The 17649-nt window shown below is 39.8% G+C and overlaps 1 protein-coding gene across 1 annotated transcript; it reads right to left on the bottom strand.

Moving 5' to 3' along the window:
- Positions 1-1825: 1825 nt before the first annotated feature.
- COMMD3 (COMM domain containing 3) lies at positions 1826-5911 on the bottom strand. Its single transcript, XM_054991203.1, has 8 exons — positions 5731-5911; positions 4164-4275; positions 3978-4041; positions 3844-3878; positions 3455-3515; positions 3309-3365; positions 3143-3202; positions 1826-2215 (listed from the first exon to the last, which is right to left on the bottom strand). Exons 1-8 carry the CDS (start codon positions 5858-5860, stop codon positions 2156-2158), a joined length of 579 nt encoding a protein of 192 aa, XP_054847178.1. The 5' UTR covers positions 5861-5911; the 3' UTR covers positions 1826-2155.
- Positions 5912-17649: the final 11738 nt, after the last annotated feature.

Genomic DNA, 17649 nt, shown 5'->3' with positions numbered 1-17649 from the left:
TTCTGTCTGCCCCGAAGCTTGATCCGCGTGTGAGTTTGTGCTTCGTGTTGGGGGTATTCCTGGCACACCTCCATATCCTACACGGTTTGAAGAACGGGAGGCACAGGGGAAGACCCAGACGATCGTGGAAAGACAAATACACACGCAGGGGATCGGGGAAGAAATCACTCTCCAGTCCACACCAAAGAGGTTCGGGATCTAGAGCAACCACCCCCGGCAGCCGCTGAAGTTAAAATTCCCTGCCCGCCAGGACTAACTTCCATTGGTTTCATCTCGCTGCCAGTCTTGAGAAGCAGGTCTCGTTGCAAACAAGTGAAGCGACTGCCACGTCGTTCACCGTTTCAGATCGGTGGGAAATAGTATTTTGGGAGGGGGGGAAGCTTCCGCTCCACTCAGTCGGGATCGGGGCTGGCTGCTTTGCGCTCCCCCCCCCCGCAAAAAAATTAGGTAAGATTCTTGTCCCCACCTCCCCCAACCAGGAACACCAAAGATATGCCGATGTGTGCCTGTGTCCTTCCCTACAATGAAGGACTAAGAAAATACTCCTCCCCCCAGGTTCCCCCACCCAATAAATTAGGCCAGAGATCGGGTGATGACGTTCTCCTACCCCTGCCCCCTCCCCAGTCACTAAGAGTTTATAGGACAGGGCGATCCTCGTTTTATCTCACTTGATCTGCAGTAGTAGTTCCGATAACCCCAGACCGATTAGGACAGCACCTTTTCTCCCATCCAGGCCGGCTGGGTGAAAACTGAAGAAAACTCAAGATCAGGGTTTCTGGTAGTGACCTGACCTCAGCTGAGGCTTTTATTCCCACTTCTTTAGGCATGAGAATGGGGAATCTGCAATGGTTCTTTGAGGCTTCCCAAGAGCAAGATCCTGTTCCAATAGCACCTTAGAGACCAACTAGATTTCCAAGGTATGAGCTTTCCAGAGTCAAAGCTCCCTTGGTCAGACAGTTAATGAGCATTATGGGCTCCTCCAGAACAAAAGGGCCAGTTCTTCCATTCCAGGCACTAGCTCCTCCGTAATTGGTACCTTTCCTCCACACTCCTTCCCTTCCTAGCAACAAAGAGGAAGGCTGCCTCTCCATTCAGGTACACATTCTCTGGCTCTTCTTCCCATGACAGGAAGGGCTCAAGGGATAGGAGAAAAACGGGAACTTCAAAACCCCTTCAAAACCATCTCTTACTATCCATTTTCCAGCCAGCTCTTTAATTACTAACTGGAAAAACAGCCGCTCTACCCAGGTTGCAAGATGAGGGTGAGAAGAGTTTGTGTGTGTGTTTCAGGTGGGAAGCCATGTTGATCTGTATTAGAAAAGTAAGATTCTGGTAACACCTTAAAAACCAACTAGATTTCCAGGGTATGAGCTTGGAGTCAAAGCTCTCTTCCTGTTTTAGTTGCAGGGAGAATGCATAGAATCCAGTTCTAGGCATTCAACTGCATGGAAAAGAGATGGTCTGCAGTAATTAAGTGCAATTGGGCTATTGTACTGCTTACAGAAGCTGTTGAATATTTAGTTACCATAATCAGCAGAAACAGATGAACTGAATGGAAGCTCCATCTCAACTTTTGTGGGCCAAAGCATTTAAATTGTAGTCAAGATGTAGCATTACCCAAGACACAAGCAGGCTGACCATTTCATTATAATTCCTTGCTTCCTTTCCTTTAAAGTCATATTTTCTCCTTTCTTTTTTTTGCTGGAGAGGTTAATCTTTCCATGTTGATGGGGGGCGGGGGGCGGGGAAGCAAGTATATTTCTTGTGATTCACCTTTCTTCTTCCCAACAAACCACTGGATCATAAATAGATATCACACACAAAATAGACACATTTTTATTTATTAGAGACTTTAAATAGGAATTGAATAAAACAAAGGCTTGTTCCAAAAGAGGTCAACGCAGTTATTTGGAATGTGGAGAACTCAAACAAATAGTTATTTCCATAAGACTTTGACAAATGTTTCTATCTTTTCTACACATCAAACTTGTAATACTGTCTAGAAAGTAGGGATTCAGTTTCAACTACCTTAGTTTAGCCAAAATTCCATCAAATAAACAGAGAACAAGGAGTTATTTTACACTCAAAGAAGAAACTATTAGAGACAGGCAATCTCTCTTCTTCTTATATCCAGAAGGCTACCAGGAGACTGCAATTACAGCTGAGTTGCTCTCTCTAGGCTTTTAGCTGCATCTTTTAGTTTCCCAACTAAATCCTAAAAACAAGGAGTTACAACTTTAGAAACAAAATATTATGATGTATATTGGGTACACTGCATAAATTAGAAGTACCTCCAAAACTCTATTGTCCTCAAAGCAGATCAAATTTACATGTGAAAAACTTCAGAGTCTAGTATCTTGAAAAGTTTACCATTCTGCCCATAATTTGATATTTCCTACCTCTTTAAGAAACACATAGCTATGTTGTTATTTTTTTAAATAGAGAATACATGCTATTTTTAAATAAATGTTTGGAAAATAGTACCGTCAAATTCAAATACTGGCCCAAAGTTAAGTACACATTTCTTCTTCTTGAATGGACCAAAAACAATTAAATGGATTCAGCAGTTTTCTACCATTGCAGTGCTAAATATATCCCTATGAAAGTTCCTTTGAAACCAACAGAATTTTAAAATGAATGCAATGTGTATAACTAAAGAGACCTAACATTACAATGAAACTTCTATCTGCTACTTCTGCTTCTCAAACTTGTTTCAGTTTTCTACTCTTCAGTTTGACATTAAGCTGATTTTTGACAAACTGAAAACTTCTTAGGAAAAAATGTTCAGTTGAAATTCTTTTTTTAAAAAAGTAAAAACTATCATTGATATAGGTAAGCCCATGCTTCGAATCCTGAGAAATACTGGAGACAGTTGCCAAAAATCAAGGTCCTTTCCAATATCACATTTCAATTGCCATTTTTTCCTCTTCCAAAAGCATTTACCTACAAGATGGTAGCATCATGAAACTTAATTTTAAAATCTCATATTATAAAACACAGACAAGCACAATATTTAAATAAGTTTTAAAATACTGCTGCTTCAACAGTTTTTGAGATAATTTTGTAAAGTATATATTTGGAAGAATAATTCATTCTGATGGCACTGAAGACCAACACACAAAAGGATGCTATAAAGAAATACCTGTAATTGTTCCATAGAACAACTAAAATTAAGGTCCGGCTGAGATCTTGAGTCACTGCTCTAAAGAAAGAAAAAACCCCAAAGTTAGCTGCTTAACATCGACAAGCCTAAAAAAACACCCATTCTTCTAGCAATAGTGAAAAATACAAAAAGACAGATACTTTACCTCTACATTTAAGGTCATCAGATAGGCAGGATGATAATTTTTATGAAGCTGATTAGTCTAAAGTGATAACAATGCAGGAAAAAAACAATCAGCATTTACCAGAGAAAAGGAAGCAGAATAAGCAACACTGACAAGGTCTGAATTACCTTTATTTGATATTCTAGACGCCAAGAAACATCCGTTACATGCAGTGGACATCTACCTACACTGAATAACAGAATGATTGTGGTTATGCTGTGCTGGACTGCCCACCTTTGCACAAGTCTTTCAGATCCTAAAACAGGCTACTGTACATTAATAAGAGTTCAAAGCTAAGCTAAGAAAGGCAAAGACATTAACAGAGCAATCCCAAGCAGGTCTGCTCAGAATTTTACTCAGTTTTATTCAATGGCCTTTCTCCCAGGAAAGTGATTTTTGGATTACACTATTATTGTTTCAATGTATACAGGTAAAGAACTGTAGGTCCCTGATAGTGATACATTAAAGGTATATTTGAAATTGAAAGTAAATACTAACATTTGTTCCCTTGACATACCTTCCCAATAAGACTTCCAAGAAATCTTTGTTTTTCTGCAGAAAAAAAATAAAAAAGAGGAAACTTTGCTAGCTGCTACAGATTAAGTAATATATGAATATGGAAATGAAATAGGATAAAGTTGGCTTGAAAACCTGATATTCGGTGCAAAATTGTTCCATTCTTTCTTTGTCAAACTTACAGTCTTCTAGATAACTGCTAAAGGGGGGTGGGGGAATCAAAGAGATGGGTTAGTTGTAGTGCCAGTACAACTGAAAAAGGAATATTCTAAAGCAAGAATTCCTACAGAAATTAACCAGAGGACTTTAAAATAGGAATACCTTATGGCAGCTCCCTCAGCTCTGTGTTTTCCAGCTTCCACTATACAAGTTGTTGCTGCAGCATGGCAGTATTTTAAAATTGCTGGGTCAATATGTTCCAAGTCTGGATGATCTAAAAATAAATGAGCAGTTGACAGATATACTCAGGGGGAAATTCTAAAATACTTGTTGAGAATATATATATTACTTAAAACTTTCCCTATGAATTCAGGGACACTTAGCATACAATTCCAGAATACATATTAACAATGTTTACAGTTACAACTATATCACATTGACTGCAGGAGCTGTTTCCTTTAGGGAGTCAACATCAAGGTTTGGGGAGGGGGTTACTGAAAATTATCTAAAGCTGAATTTCTCCAAGATCCATAATCTGACCTCTCTTATTTCCAGTGTGCCTGGGTTCAAATCTGCCCCACTAAGAATTCTGGCAACAGAATGCAGAACTAAAGAAAATCTGATGTGTTTTCCACCAACGGCATCCTGGTTTTCCCCTTTGCACGTCAGTTTTTACTATTTATTTCCTGGAGTTATTTGGCAACCACCAATGTATGGAACAAGTTTAAAGTTCAGAGTAAGTGCAAGAGTTAATGATATTTTTAGAAATGGGAGAAAGAAACATTCCAAAAGGGGGGGGGGACACACGTATTTTCTCCCCCTTCTGCGGGCAAAGCCACCCGTATCGCTTTGTGAGGCGTTTGCTTCCAGTGCTTTCCAGCGACCTGCCCAGCCGGGCTCTTCGAAAAACGGCCCTCCTCGCTACCGAACTCTCCCGTGGCAAAATCCCGAACTTTGCGCCGCGGCTCATTTGAGTAAACAACTCTTTTTCAGGCGCCGCAGCTGCAGCCAGTCCCTCCCCGAAGCCGCGCAGCTCCCAAGCAGGCAGGCTGGCGAGCGGCTGACAAACGCCGGCCTCCTCGGCCGAGAGCGGCAGGCCCAGCCTCGAGACGAGTCCGCGCGGCGACCGAGGAGCCGAGGCAGAAAGCGGAGCGGTCGAGCCACCCCCCAGCCCGGCCGAACCGCCCGCCGGGCTGGGGAGGCTTTGGCGGAGCGTCAAGAAAGCCGCAGGAGCCGCCCGGCCAGAGACCGCGGCGATTCGTAGCGGACGCGCTTTGGAGAGCCGCTCCGCGCCCGACCGTTGCAAACACACCCGAAACCGAAAGCGCCTCCAGCCGAGCCCGGACGGGGCCGCCGGAGGGAGCCCACAGGAGAGCGAGGGCCGGCGAGCAAACCGCGCCTGACCACCCGCCCGCGGCGCCGGGCAGCCCGGCTCGGCCACCTCGCCGAGGGAGGAGGAGCGGCGCCTGCCCGGTTCTGCGAGGCAGCAGCCGAAGCGCGCGGGGGAAATGGAGGAGGAGGAGAGCGAAAGCGGGGAAACAAAGAGCCGCCCAGGCCGGCGCAGCCCGCGGGCTCCGCGCGCGCCTCGGCGCCCTGGGGACGCTTCCTGCGCCTCGGGGGAGGCCGGCGCTCGGCGAGGCACCCGCGCCCGCGCCAGGGAGGGGGAGAGGGAGAGGGAGAGGGAGAGACCTGCCGCTCCCGCCGGGCGCCTCGGCCGCTCGGCCCTTACCCAGCTCGGCCGGGCCGCTCAGCAAGCTCCGGAAGGCGGCCTGCAGCAGGGCGGCGAAGGCGCGGGCGGAGAAACGGCCCGGCTCGGCCAGCAGCCGCAAGCCGCCCTGCGCGGCCTCCGACAGCTCCATTGTGAGCCGCGCCGTGACCTCCGACACGCCGCCCACGTGATCCGCTGCCGCTCAGCTGATCCCGCCGCTCGGAGCCAGCCGCCGCCGCCGCGCTGCAGGCGGGCAGAGCCGCCGAGGGAAGGCGCCTGGGCAGCGGCCGCCTCCCCCTCTCTCCTCGCCCCCAGAGCCCTCGTCGTGGTCTCGCACCGCCTCTCCTCCTCCCGGCAAGGGAGCCCTCTGTTTGCAGAGCGCAAAATGGAGCCGCCTTTCCTCCTCAGCGGCTCTGCAGCTGCGCCTCTGGCCGGCCCTCTCCGGGTTGGGGAACCCAGCCGAGCAATCCTAAGCAGGGACTCCAGGCGAAACTCTGTTTAGGATTGCGCTGGAAATGCCAGCGGTAGTTTATGTCGTGGGAAATGGCTGAGGAAGCTGTTTGTTTCTGAGGCTCAGCAAGCTCCCAAGAGGCTGAAAACGCGTCTCTCTCCCTCTCGCTCCCCCACCTTGGTATGTTTTTGTAGGCGGCTGGGAGAGGATCAGCTGCCGTTAGGAGCCCTGCTGTAATTTTCCGTAAGGCAAATACATGGCTTCAGACACTAAGGGACCGTAAAACAGTTCAAGGATCTGGAAGTCGCAGGTCGACGGCGCCCGTTTGTTTTTTGGCCCGGGTATTAGAGAACCACAGTTCCTCCCCAGCAGTCGAGCTTGAAAAGCAGCCGTGGTTTGTTTTCTTTTTTGCTCGCATCGCTTTCTTTCTTTCTTTCTCTTTTGTTATGCTGATACATTTTCACAGTCTGCAAAAGCATATCGCAATAGCCATTCAAGTGTCCCTTTTTAACATTTTATAATATTAATAGGAGAGGGGTTATTTATCATTTTGGAAGATGTCATTAATTTCTGTAAAGTAGATTTTAAAGGTAAAGGAGAAGACTCTTTTATATGTAGGTCTGGTGTATGTTTGGTGAACTAGGCCACAGGAAGTTATTAATCTGAAGTTTGTTTTAAACCGATTTTCTGTCTGCTTTCTGATGAGTGTGTGTCCTTGCTTGACAAACAATCTCAGTTGTCTCAGGGTAGCTTTCTAGCAACTTAAACTTGTGTGCATCTGGTGAAGTAGACTCTGGCCCACAAAAGCTTGTGTCTGAGAACATTTGTTATCCGTTATACAGCTATAATCATTGGTTGTTTTTTCTGTGACGAACTTAACACAGTTGCCCCTCTGGATTTTTTTCACTGTAGATATGCTAATGCATATCTATAAATATCAAAAATAGTAATTCCTGGAAGAGGAAGTTTGGGGATCATGGTTCCCTTTTAAGATAGAGCTGAATAATATTCACAGTTAGCAGAGACAATTTAAGAAACGGAGCCCTACCTCAGTTCTTTATAAGTGATGGATTTTGAATCTTTTCATCATATAATTTTGGAAATATTCCACCAAGCTGATATACAAGTTAAGATGTAGCAGTATATATGAAAAGAAATCGTGAGTTAGATTTGGAAACATTAGCTCAGTTCTTGTTGGAGGTTGATCCAGTGGGTGAAAGGCTGTGTCAACAACTTTAATTTCTGCAAAATTGATTCTTCATTTCCTCATGGATTACTCACATGGCTACTTCAAAATCTGTGGGTTTGACTGTTACAGTTAACAAAATAATTTTACTTGCCTCACAGCGCTCTTACTGCTAGCTATTAATCTTATGATCTTTTCAGTTTAATAATATTTTGACTTTGTGAACTGCCTTAAAAGTATTTAAAATGGAGAAGCGGGATAAATGTTTGAATAAATTAGAATACATACTGGTGAAAAATCAAAGATCTTTTATGAATGTGATTTCCATTATTTGTGTAGTTCTGCTACACAAAGTCAATCTATGTATAAATCCTTCCCCCAACCCTGAATCAAGCTTCCTCTTGGTTTTTAAAGTAGTCATAGTTGGTGATCATGTATATGTGATTTGCACTATTGCTGTAGAAAGTGGCATTTATGAGCCATAAATGACAGTAAATAGTTTGGATGTAAAGTCTCAATGGCATTAATATTTCTTATATTAAAAACCCAAACATGCCTTTAGCACACTGAAGAAAGAAAAATTACTATAAATACAATTCCACTGAATATTTCCATGAAGAATGGAAGTTGATTCAGTGCAGATAACGTTGATCCCTAAATCATGTATACCTCAGTGTCCTCTGGGAAAGGCCTACCCATTTTTCCCCCTTGGAAAATTTCAAAGGAAGAATTTGATAGGCTCCACAGGCTGCTTGTTCCCTAAAAATTATATGGAAATTTCCCTAGCAATTATAACAAATTATTTTTATGTAGAATTTGAGTCAATTTGAGTGATTGCAGACCATCACTCATTCAGCCCAACCTCAATAAGAATGAAGATCTGGTTAATGGTTATATTATAGTTCAATTAATGGTTGCTTTTCACTACTGGTATCTCCTAGGCTATAACTTTTGAATGATTTTGTGTGCTGTGAAGTCCTTCAGCAAATGAGTTGAAGCTATTGAAGAGTATCAGCTTAATATTCCTTAAATGAAGTGTGCCTTTATGCCATCTCATGATGTTTTTCTGCACTATTGTTTATCTTCTGGTAGTTTATTCTAGCTGACATCTACCAAGCTTTCTTAAGAGGTCAGATAGTGCTGGGCCAAGAACCCTGATGAAATTAAAGATATTGAATGTGCATAGTATTCCAACTGACCGCAAAGAAGAAAATATTGTCAGTCTGCAGATCTATTGTTCAAAAATGGCTGTTTGATGCCTTTTCATTTATGATTTTAAGATTTTATATTAAAAGTAACACAAATATTAGATGATTAATGGGGCTCCATGTGTTAGTGTAATAGGGAATAAAGTAGACCACCTTTCATTCTAACAATGACCTGTAACATTTATTTATTTATTTACAGAAGTACACACACAATATCTCAAAAAAGAACCCATTGAGGTTTTGATAAAACAGCAAGATTTAAATGCGATCACTTCATTGATCACCTATCTTTTAACCAACAAATCAACTAAACATTTTTAAGTCATTTAATTCTTTCTGAATAACTGGAATCTGGCTCTTGCTTTTTTCTTTGTTTAGGATCCCATTCTTTATTTTGCTTCACTTTGAGTTTTGAAATACAATAGTAAGTAGTTATGGGATTTCTCTAAATAACTTTGGACCTTTGCAATGAAAGGATCAGTGAATAAATATATTGAATAATGTTGGGCCATTGGATAAATGCCATATGATCTGTTGAGTTGGATCCAAATCATAGGTTTTGAACTAAAGGTGCCCTTTTGTTCACTGAGGTTGTCTTTCCATGACAGAAGGGCATTTTTGGATCAAACTCTATGGCTTTTACTCAGTCCAAATCTAAGCATTCTTTCATCTGCCTTTTTAATTCTAGTGACAATGAAGAATTCATACCATTATAAACAACTTAAAAACATACACAAGTAAATAGTGTTCATATTTATAATTATGGGCTGCTTTCTAAGCTCCTTTCTGTTTCAAAAGCAGGTTTTGGTATGCACTGGGCAGGGGCATTCTGTTAAAAAAAACCCCTCTCCATGTCTGGCCACATATATTGTCATGATACATGAGGTCTTAGACTGTTTAGTTGCAGACTGTCACAGTTGATATTTCCTCCAAAGTAACCCCACAATCTTCAGTAGCAGTCCTAAAGAACTGTGGACTCTGGGAGGAGAATATGGCCTTTTAAATTGCAAACAAAATTGATTACTGAAATATTCTATGTGAAATTAAAGTTTAATTTGTAAGGGTTCCTCCCCCCACCCTTAATCTGAAAGGGTACCTTTCTAAGAGATAAGAAGCTTTAGCTTTAAAGTGAAACTGTTGACTTAACAAGAGTGAAAATGTGACATGTGGGTATTTCCAGAGCATGCAAAACTAAGCAGTGGTGCACAGTGGCTAGTGTGATATTTATATGGGGAAAGCATAGGTTTCCATCCTTGATCAGACATGAGCTCAGTGGGTGGCCTTCAGCATGACATCTCTTCCACCCTTGCTTACCACATGCATAGGCATGTTTCAAGGTTGAGACATACTCTGAACTTCTTGGAGGAAGGTAGTAATCAGAGTAATAAAGTATTCAAAATTGTTACATAGAATGTATCCATATATTTGTGGAATTTATAATGTAGTTCTATAGATGTTTACTAAGAAGTAAGAACCACATTGTTCAATGGATCTTACTCCCAAGTAAATGTACACTATTGAACAAAGTATACTTTGTCATCTTAGATGAGATAAAGCTTTATATTAAATAAATACTGAAATACTCTGAAATCACTAGTGGCTTGAGTCTCAGCAAGGGAGGAGGAGGAAGGAAGAATAAGGTAAAATAAATAAGCAAATAAATAGAAATAGATTGAAAATCCTGACTATTCCAGTGGTATTGACGTGATAGCTAGCAAGATGGTGTTCTTTGATTTATTGTATCCTCTAAATACTAGTTTTTAGAATATTATATTCCTAAATTGCCGTGACCTGGATAGCCCAGGCAAGCCCAAGCTCATCAGATCTCTGAAGCTAAGCAGCAGCCTTGGTTAGTAATTGGATGGGAGGCCTCCAGAGAAGACAAGGGTTGCTATGCAGAAGCAGGTAATGGCAAACTACCTCTGTTAGTCTCTTGCCTTGAAAACCTCAGCAAGGGTCGCCATGTCAGCTATGACTTGGCAGCACCTTCCATCATCAATCTTAAATGACAAGAGCCAACGTGGTGTACTGGTTAAAGTGTTGAACTAGGTTCTGGCAAAGCCAGGTTCAAATCCCCACTCTGCCATGGAAGCTTGCTGAGTGACCGTGGGCTAGTCGTACACACTCCATCTAACCTACTTCGCAGAGTTATTGCGAAGATAAAATGGAGGAGAGGAAAATGATGTAGGCCACCTTGGAGAAAGGTGGAATATAACTGAAGTAAATAAATATATTAATTAAATTTAACATTACCAACTCTCACTATATTTGAAATCAGTTTTCTAAGTATTATCGTCTAAGGCTTTTCCTGACACATCTTTATCTGGATAAGAAGTGTCTTCTTGGTTATTTTTTGGGAGATTGTTCCCCATTTCATGATACTATTGAACCGTTTTGAAAAGAATACAAATTAATACCTGAAATCTATTTCATCATGGTTGGAATCCTTTGTTGCTAAAAGCTGTCGGTTATTTTGTATAAGATTCAGCATTTTATTCTGACACAACTGAGTTTTGCTTAAAGTAAAACCGTCAGTTTTAATTGGGGTTACATTTTTAATTCATTAAAAAAAACATTCTTCATTCTCTATATCATTCTGTGATTTTCTTCTTTCTGGTGAAACATCATAGAAAAAAAAGACACTCCCTAATAGGACAAGGTACAAAGACAAAGGTATGCATATACCTTTATTACCCCAATGGACATATACTCCTAGCAGTAAAGTATGTTTGTGTTGGCCTGGTTGCAGCTTTAATTGTTGAGCAGTGGGAATTGTTATGCACAGATTTTCAGAAAGAGTACAGATACAGACAAGGAAAGAATGAGTGATACATTATCTCCTGTTAATATTACTTTTGAAATCCTTGATCTTTATTTCCCTTGGTAATGAAAATAGTTAAAACATATGTCCACACACATCATGTTTTCTCAAAAATATAATAATTGAAAATCAACAATTGGTAAATAAATGACAAGTGCCATTTTGCATGTCAGGTGACATATGCTGCTACTGCTTTTCACTTGTCTGATAATGACAGGCTGTGGTTTTTCAACAGATTGGTTGCCATGCTAGGGAGCAGCTGCAAAATGAACATTTTCAGTGACATTCTTAACAGAACCATTCATAAGTATCAAGGTGATTAGCTAATCAGATTGTCTCAGATAATACTGGCGATTGCATTCTTAAACATTTTTTGGTATAACATCTTGCGTTTAACTCAGCGGCGCTTTCTGATCTGAGTTAAATTATGCCAATGCCATTGTGCCCTGTGAAAAGACCAATTTGGTACACATGGGAAAATAACAGTATTGTGAAGTGTTTTTAGCACAGATATGTCATATCAGAACAACTGTCAGTGAGATAAAGGTGTTTCCTTTGTTATATTGTGGGAAGGGCTTATGGAAAAGTGTCCACCACCTCCAACATTTTTTTTCTAGACCAGGCCCCCAGACCTTTAATGCATGATGCAGATGGCCTACTTTCACCTTCATTGTCCTTGGCCTGAACATGTAACAAAATCTTTTATTGTTGTGCCAATCACCCATGAAAGATCTGTGGGGTTCAGTGCTCACAAATGTTTATCTAGTGGGCCCACCACTTTAATTCCCAGGCTGCCATTGCTAATGATTAGTTATATTAAAGGGAGCGAGGTAGCCAACATCCATCCAGTCTTCCTCTCCATGGTATCCTTGCTGGGCCGCTGGAGGTGCGGGAGACACTCCTCAGCTCTGTGTGTAAAACACACAATGCTATGCTTTGTTAACAATGATTTCAAGGAGCAAAAAAAAATCTGCCATGCGTCTTGAAGCAGTATTTTTGTTTTGATACCTTGTCATCAAAGTGAAAGTCAGAAGGGTAATGACCCCCGAAGACCCAACCCACACATCATGGCCAGTTTTATTTTCCTATATGACAGAAAAGAGTAGCAGAGGAATAGAAGAGAACAACAGGGAGGAAGTCTAAATATCACTAACTCTGCATCTCTCTCTCAGTACCGTCTCTATTATGCTCAGGAAAAAAAATAATACACATTCAGGATGAGAGTGGAGAAATAAAATGAAAACAAAAGTATAGTTGTAGAGGGATGAACACAGAGCATTGTAATTATATAGTCATTGCAATGTATAATAAGGTATATACACTATTATATAATTTCTCCTACATTGTCCATTGCCAAATGCATTTTAACTTTTGTGAGACCCAGTACTTCAGTCTGACATTTTCTGTCTTGCAATGAAAGGTCACATTCTACCTAATTGATACACTTTAAAAAAAACCCCGCAGTTATTAGTTAACTTTTCTATGAAAAGCCTGAGAGCCATTGAGGGCAGGAACCAAGGAAATACTGTACAATTTAGTCCAACATGAATCAATCAATTGGATTAAATGCCACAAAGCTGATAGGACATTTTAAACTTAATAACTAAATGCAGATGGACAGGTTGCATTAAATCCAAATAACAGTTAAAATTTTCGAGAGGAGATAATGGACAAAGGAAATTGGATGGAACATAATATAGGGGAAAAAGAGGAATGTGTTTTGCAGGTATTTCATGCAAAATTGTTAATGTTTTTTAAAAGGTTTAATCTGACTGATGGGCTCAGATTTTAAAGTCACCCTTTCTTGTAGGCATTTTTTTTCTAATTGCAAAGGGGAATGCAAGAAAAATAGGCAACAAAATAAAAATATGCATCATTCTCTTAATGACTCCAAACATAGCACAACAGACCCCCCCCCTGCCAAATTCACAATTTATCTTCTTGCATAGAAATAAAAAGGTTCAGGAATGATCTGCATTGACTTTCCCTTGACAACATGTCCATGTAATATGGAACAAAATATTTCTAGCAGCCAGGCCCCTGATTACTTGTCTGACACTAAGAAACATTTCTCAAATATACATGTTCCAAAAATAATTGTTTAGCTCTATTGATTTCATACAACTGTAAAAAGTGGCCAATACAGTGAGATAGTATTTGAAAATGATGCATATATAATTATTCAGTAACAAGTTAAATCTACCAAATTCCTTAGAAATTCCTATAGTAATTAAGATTGGTGAATTAAATATTTCATCGTTTCTTGTATTTGTTTATTCCTCCACTGTGTGAAATCCAATTTGCTGTACTGTAATTTGAATCTCTGGATATAAATGTGGAAAAGGTGTTCATTACGTTTATTTATAATAGATTCCTCTTTAAACAAGGGATCTAGATCTGCATGTCCTACATTTTCTTCTTTGAAAAAGGCCCAGATACTTGAACACATTAACTGGAACAAAAATAGTTAAAATGCACACTGGAACTAGGAGATTTTTCAAATCCTTCCATGTAGCTATTTCATTTTAATTCTTTTTGACAAAACATTTAGAGCCAAACTTCCCAAGAAATGACACACTTTAAAAATATCAAAGGCATTTTTGAAGCATGTGATCGCGTTTTTCAAATATTGGAAGTTCTACCCCTCCTTCATTTAAGTGTCAGATCAATTTTAAGCAGACTTTCTTAAAAATTGATTTCAGGCAAATGATTTATATTTAACACAATAGCACACAAAGAGACTGTATAATGGAACTTTAAAAAGGGTTAGTAATTAAAATACTGTACTGCTTGTGTTATTGGTTCCCATTATAATACATTAACTGCCTAAACAGATGTTGAGCCCCACTCAGGGGCAGATGAATGAAACAGAGTGCTGAAGCTGGGTACACATGTATTCCAAGATCCCTTGAAAAGTTTCAAACTGGCCATTGTAACGGTCAAAGTATGATGCTGTGTCTAAAGTGTAATAGCAGCCAGAACAAGCCAACCCATGTTTCTGACAGAATATAACACTTTGAGCCTTTCATGATCTCTAGTTTGGGGCAGCATGTATTTTAGGAGGCAGTCAAGAACTAGCATTTCTTGGAGGCAAAACTATGAGTCTATCTGAATGTACAGAATCTTAGTCCTGACGGGCCTAGAAATTATACCTGACCTGAACTCCAGGAAGTAAATTGCCCAGCAAATAAAATGAATGCCACAGTTTCAGTTTTATATCAATGTACTACAAATAAACAAATACAGCCAAAGTTTCTCTTGTTTTTATTGCACTATGTTGTTGAGCAAAGATACCTTAAGTGCTCAGTAGTTATGAATCCAAATTGTCTTAATGTAACCAATATCTAATAAATAGTACCGTATGTTGTTGCATAATCACTTTTGCTTGCACTCTGAAGTCAAAAATAAACCCAATTCAGAAGAGAGAGAGAAAATATTATTGTTATTAAAGAAGGATGCAATTGTGATGAAATTTAAGGTTGTCCTCTATATTTAGAGTTTTGACAACTTTTTTTTTACAAAAAGGAACACCGAAAGACAAATGTTGAAAGTCGCTAGTGTTTTAAAAGAGTCTATTTTTGTGCATTCATCTTTCATCCGTGCTAAAATCATGTTTTCCCAGCTGAAATCTTGTGCAAAGTCATTCTGCTGTCCTAGGCTTATGATGCACAGCCAAGGATGCATGTGTGAAAAAGGGAGAAAGGACATCATTTTGGGAGATAACACAAAAGCCTACAACAGGGGGAAAACCAGACATGCTGAAAAGGAAACAAAGGGACATGTTTGAGATCTGAGTGTTTGTCATGGTACTAAAATGTGATTTAGCATGAGGCCAAGCTGGTAAAATAGCCTGTGTTTATATAACAAACAGAAACATGTTTTTCTAAACTCTGCTTTAAGTTAGTTTTTCTTTTAAAAAATCAAGGCACAGAAATGGGTGATCTCTTTTCAGTAAATGCAGCAACGCTTGATCAATATGCAGGAGCACACAGATAACAAAGGTGTTTGTAAAAGAACGCTGTGACTGAACTGCAGGCTATCCTACTACTTTCTCTAACAGTAATGAAAACAATTGATCATTTGTTAAACTAGGCACTGTGCACTAGAAAATAGTTTGTATGTTTCAGGGCAGCATCTTTGCAAGGCTTCTGATTACACTTTTAGATTCCTGTACAAATGCCCAGAAGCTGAGCCAGGATCCAGATCCTATGCATTAACCGCCTTGTCTAACAAGTAGCATCATACTCTTTGCTGCATAATGACATTTCTTCCTTCTATTTTAAATAGTATAAATATGAATTCTACAGTTTAGGAGGCCTTGAAACTAATGTTAGCAGCAGAAGAATAATTAGCATTGATAGAGAGTTTATGAACAGTGTCTCTTGTTCCTGCACATTGCATAATGATAACAGTTTGGTGAGCAGTCTCACATAGATCTAGACTGCCAGACCAGGATCTGGTTTCATTGGGCAGAAGCCATTCACTGACTGTATCAAGGTTATGCTAACCATAAACTGCAGTTTGCAGTTCAGCCTTGCATTAAATGGTGGAGGATAAGAGACTGCTGTTCTCAAAATTCAAATGCCTCTTTTAAGCAGCAGACATAATGAACATTTAGAAGGGTGAGCATGATTTTGCATGAAAGCTGGGTAACAAAATGAGGAAAGAACCAGAGTGCACAGCAGAATATTCTGCTCAAGCACCATTGAAATTATTAACATTTGTATTCCAACTTTCCATCCAGAAAGTTACAAGCAACCAGCATATATTACAATAAAACAGCCTTCAGTTTGTTATCTAAGCAGCATCAATAAAATTAGCATCAGAAAAAGCACACTTGTAACTTTTGCTTAGTAATCAAAGGTGTTGTTTAGGGGGAAAAAGACCATCTTTTGCTTATGGTGGCATGATAGTCAAGATGGGATGACGATTGGAAGACTTCCTTTAGAAGGGAATTCCAAAAATTAATGGGAACTGAGCAAGAGCACAGTTTATACAAAATGTTCTGGTGGGTTGTATCTTCTGGCCTTTGTTAATCCCCTAACTTCTACAAAAAATGATTGCTGTATTTATAAAGATTTTAAAACATTCTCATAAGGAAGATATAAATTTACACACATCTACCATTAAAATAAAAAAGAAGTTTCCTGATTAGTGATGGGACAGCAACAATACATTCATATTGCAGAGAGGGATGTTACAGAGAAGGCAGAAATGTGAACACACATGATAATGAATGTCAGTGCAGATGATTATGTCATTTTGCTGTTAACAAAAACCTGGATTCAAGCCACTGTATTTATTCACATAAAGCATCACAAATGGGTAACAATCAGACAGATTTGCAGAAATTAAACAACCTACCATCTGGATGTGGAGTGGTCATACATTTTCAGAAATACCAACTTCTTTGGGAAAAAAATACTTCATGTCCATCAAACCAACAACCATAATGAATATTTTACACAAATCTGATTATTTGGGGGGATTTTCTTATAATTTAGGAAGCAAATTGAACTGTTCTCCATGACGTGACCTGAGTCACACGATGGTGTATACTCCACAGTGAATTCTTCTTCTGTTTCATTTTGTTTGTGAACGGGAGAAAGTGACAAAAACAAAGCAGCTCTTCTGCAGTTTTGTGATTCTGGAATATGTGAGTACTTTTGTTTGATTCATCAGTTATGGGTGTTGATTGAAACCTATTGTTGAACTCACCAAAATCAATTTCATTCTTTAGATTTGTTTTTGTGCCAAATCAGTGCTGAATATAACAAATGAACGTTAGGCCATATTCAGGAACTTTCCTCCCAAAACTGCCTTTATTACAGTGAAATTTTCCATGACACTTTTCATAGCCTGTCTTTGGAAGATTCCAATGCTACGTACTTTGACAGATGAATTTACCAGCCTCTTTTAAGTAAGAATTTGGTCATTTACCACCAATGTATTCTAAAATAAATTACTCAGATTAAATAACTATTTCTGCTTTTGCAGTATTTCCCCCCCTTAAGTGACCTGGACATGAACACTCGACATTTCTGGTGGGAAACAAATACAAGAATATCATTCAGTTGCATGATTTGCTGTAACTACAAATAAGGTAAGTACCAATACGGATAATATTTATCATATAAATTAATTTTGGTCCATTATATGTTATTTAGGCTTGTGTTTTATATTTAGTATAATGTTTTGTTTATGTCTGTTTCAAATAGGTGGTGGTTGTGTACAACAAATTTAATTTCCACCAATTAAATCTTTGGGCATTTAC

The sequence above is a fragment of the Eublepharis macularius genome, chromosome 11 (assembly GCF_028583425.1).
Source record: "Eublepharis macularius isolate TG4126 chromosome 11, MPM_Emac_v1.0, whole genome shotgun sequence".
Classification (NCBI taxonomy): domain Eukaryota; kingdom Metazoa; phylum Chordata; class Lepidosauria; order Squamata; family Eublepharidae; genus Eublepharis; species Eublepharis macularius.
Note: the sequence above shows the minus strand (reverse complement) of the source record. Positions and strands in the feature narration are given on the sequence as shown.